General features: G+C 37.2%; 1 protein-coding gene across 1 annotated transcript; it reads right to left on the bottom strand.

The window, feature by feature from the left end:
* Nucleotides 1-410: 410 nt before the first annotated feature.
* Nucleotides 411-1373, bottom strand: LOC129651766 (olfactory receptor 13C7-like). Its single transcript, XM_055580340.1, has one exon. It carries the CDS (start codon nucleotides 1371-1373, stop codon nucleotides 411-413), a length of 963 nt encoding a protein of 320 aa, XP_055436315.1.
* Between the last annotated feature and the right edge of the window lie 2734 nt (nucleotides 1374-4107).

Below are 4107 nucleotides of genomic sequence, written 5' to 3' on the forward strand. Positions count from 1 at the left end.
TTATGAATCATTTAGTGCTGAATTTATGTAGCACTCTGACTCTTAAAAGGCACTTTGTACTTTACCTTCCTAGGAAAGTTTTGAAACTAGAAAATTGATGCACATAGAAAATAAGAGTTTAAACTAGTTAAATGCTACTTTTGTTTACATAAGATTATAGAACTCCTCATTCTAGAGTTAAACTAACTGTGGTTTGGATGAGAATCTTTTCTACCCATAGATTTCTTTCCCTTTTCTCTTTAAGAGTCTTGAAGAACGTGGGCCTTAGATTTCTCTCACATTTAGACCCTAGGAACAGAAAAATGAGAATTTCAAGAATCAATGGTGCTACCAATCCTTACATTTATTTTGGAACTTAAAGGTGAGAACTAGTCCTACATTCAGAGTAAATGAATTTTTTAAAGCAACATTCACTTTCCCCCTGAGAAGCATTTATGATAGAGTATATTCTTCACAGCTGCCTTCACATCTTTGTTCCTCAGACTGTAGATGAGGGGATTGAGCATAGGCGTCACGACTCCATAGAAGAGAGAGATGATTTTGTCTGTGACTTGGACTTTGTCTGCACCAGAGGAATCTTTAGCCTTGGGCTTTGCATACATGAAGAGGATGGTTCCATAGAATATAATCACCACTGTTAAGTGGGCAGAGCAGGTGGAGAAGGCTTTGCGCCTTCCCTCTGAAGAAGGAATCCTCAGGATGGTAGAGAGAATGAAAACATAGGAAATGAAAATAAAAAGTACTGGGACCACAAGAAAAATCATATTAGCAACAACCATGCTAATAACATTTATGGAGATATCAGCACAGGCCAATTTCAAGACAGCCAAGATTTCACAAGTGAAATGATTAATGACATTATCCCCACAGAAAGGAAGCCGCATTGCAAGAGAGGTTTGCAACATAGAATTGACACCCCCTGCAATCCAGGACCCTGCAGCCATAGGCACATACGAATTCTTGCTCATAATAATGGGGTATCTCAGAGGGTTGCAGATGGCCACATAGCGGTCATATGCCATCATGCTTAGAAGGACACACTCTGTGGCTCCCATAGCAAAAGAGAGAAACATTTGTACTCCACATCCGGAGAAGGAAATGGTCTTCTTTGTAGTTAAGAAGCTGCTGAGAAATAAGGGGATAGAAGAACTGGTGTAGCAAATATCCAAGAATGATAAGTTACTGAGGAAAAAGTACATGGGGGTATGCAGGTGAGAGTCACAGACACTTACAATGATGATGACACCATTTCCCAGCAGGATCACCAGGTACATAAATAACACCAGCACGAAATAAATGGCTTCAAGCTCTGGGTAGCCAGAAAGCCCCAGCAGGACAAACTCTGTAACAGAAGACTGATTGGTCTTTCCCATATTAATGGTCTTTCCATTAACTAATGATCTTTCCCATTTTCTTTCAACAAACGAAATTCTGCAGCAGTTGGAATACATGTGGATCTGTTATCGCAGTGTTTGTAAGAGCTGTTTGCATCCTTAAGTGGTTTCCCTTATGGGTAATGTGGACCTATAATTGGATACACAGATAGCATAAGAATATGCTAAAATCCTCTAAGCTAAAATCAGTTAGACTTTCAGAACTCATGAAGAAGGCTTAAATTCAAAGAAAAGAAAATGGGCCCTTTTTAGAAGAGATTCCGAACAAATATAGCTGGGTTAGAATTATGTCTCACATTATGAGTTTGAAATTATTTTGAATGCAATGTCACCATAACATTTTGCTCAAACATTCCAGAATACAACTAATGTTTTCCATAACAAAAATAATTGTTTTACAGCTACTAAAATCAAATGGTATGTGTAATCCTGCGTCAACAGTAATATAACCTCAGTTGCAAATAGATTGCGACTAGAAAAACAAACTGAAAAGATACATCTTTAGCAAAAGGATGTTTGGTAATTTCTAATTTGAGGAGAAATGCATACCTATAATATCCTAAAATATTAATTAAGGCATTAGTAATGCTTATAAAAGAAAATATTTTATATACAATTATTCTTCTTAGTCTCTTTTGGTACAAATTGGGAAATCTAGGTAACTCTATTTTCCTGCCAGATAAAGAATAACAAGTTGATCTCAGAAAACTTTAGTGCACCGGTCATAATCTCCAGTTGAAACAAAAAGATATATATATGAACTGAAAGATTTAAGGGACAGGGAATTTACTCTTTTACCTCCATGTCTGAGAAAATAGCTTCTCCCTCCACAGAAATCTAGCAGCTTAACTTCTGCTCTAAGAGCTGCTCTGCGGATGATCCTCTCACTGCATATTCAGAAAACCTATAATAAAGAGAGGTGAGTCATTCTAAAATATTTTTAAACATTAGCAAATGTTATAATTACTTGTATCAGTATTTTTATATTAAAACAGAAACAGAAGTCGACTTACTTTTTTATGAGATGGCTAGTCTCATAAATTCCAACCCAGTAAATTCAGTAAAATTCAGTAAAACAACTAAAAGAAGAACTATTTGTTTATCATTTTTTTCATTAATATAAAGTAGCTGTCATTTCTACATTGCAGAAAAAAAAGGAAACTAACCACTAGCAAAACAGAACTGACTTTCAGTAAAATGAAAGCTAGAGCTTTTTACAGTCATTTATTTCACTAGTAAAGGATCAGCCAATGGAGTACCAAAACAACTTAAGATCTTTGCTGCTTTGAGGATGTTTTTAATCCCAAAAGCAATTTAAAGTTCACAATCTGGTTTGAGTAGAATTTAGAAAATTTCTAGTACTTTGGGGATGAAGTCCCTTAGAAGCAATTAAAACAAAGTTGCTAATATGTAATATGTAACTCACAAAACAAATCTGATTCTACACCCTTTGGGAAGTACAAATTTAGAATTGCTAGCCAGGTAAAATCATTGACATGAAAATTAGAATTGACTATATCTGATGGAAAGACATGGTAGTAATCTGTGACACTTAGGTCAAAATTGAACTTACTCTCTGGATGCAAAGAAGATGGTAAGACACTGGAAAGAAATAAGTGATATATAGTGATGAGTGTTCTTGTATCTAAAACTACAGCATTTTTAGAAACTGAAGTTCCAACAGGACATGCTACCTGTTGTGTGTGGAGAAGGTAAGAATATTACACAAAAAATAAGTAGGAAGTACTGGGGAAGAGTTGTAAAGATTCATTTCAGAAGAAGAAAGAAAAACGGAAATCATCAGTTCAGCTCAGCCGCTCAGTAGTGTCCAACAGTTTGCAACCCCATGGACTGCAGCATGCCAGGCCTCCCTGTCCATCACCAACTCCCAGAATTTACTCAAACTTACATCCATTGATTTGGTGAAGCCATCCAGGCATCTCATCCTCTGTCGTCCTCTTCTCCTCCCACCTTCAATCTTTCCCAGCATCAGGGTCTTTTCAAATGAGTCAGTTCTTCACATCAGGTGGCCAAAGTATTGGAGTTTCAGATTCAGCATCAATCCTTCCAAAGAATATTCAGGACTGATTCCCTTAGGATGGACTGGTTGGATCTCCTTGCAGTCCAAGGGACTTTCAAGAGTCTTCTCCAACAACACAGTGCAAAAACATCAATTGTTTCGTGTTCAGCTTTCCTTATGGTCCAGCTCTCACATCCATACATGACTACTGGAAAAACCATAGCTTTGACTAGACAGACCTTTGTCAGCAAGGTAATGTCTCTGCTTTTTAATAAGCTGTCTATGTTGGTCATAACTTCTCTTCCAAGGAGCAAACATCTTTTAATTTCATGGCTGCAGTCACCATCTGCAGTGATTTTGGAGCCCCCAAAAATAAAGTAGGTAACTGTTTCCCCACCTATTTGCCATGAAGTGACGGGACCAGATGTCATGATATTAATTTTCTGAATGTTGAGTTTTAAGCCAACTTTTTCACTCTTCTCTTTCACTTTCATCAAGAGGCTCTTTAGATCCTCTTCACTTTCTGCCATAAGGGTGGTGTCATCTGCATATATGAGGTTATTGATATTTCTCCTGGCAATCCTGATTCCAGCTTGGGCTTCATCCAGCGCAGCATTTCTCATGATGTACTCTGCATACAAGTTAAATAAGCAGGGTGATAATATACAGCCTTGATGAACTCCTTTTCCGATT

Source organism: Bubalus kerabau, chromosome 4, assembly GCF_029407905.1.
Source record: "Bubalus kerabau isolate K-KA32 ecotype Philippines breed swamp buffalo chromosome 4, PCC_UOA_SB_1v2, whole genome shotgun sequence".
Taxonomy (NCBI): Eukaryota; Metazoa; Chordata; class Mammalia; order Artiodactyla; family Bovidae; genus Bubalus; species Bubalus kerabau.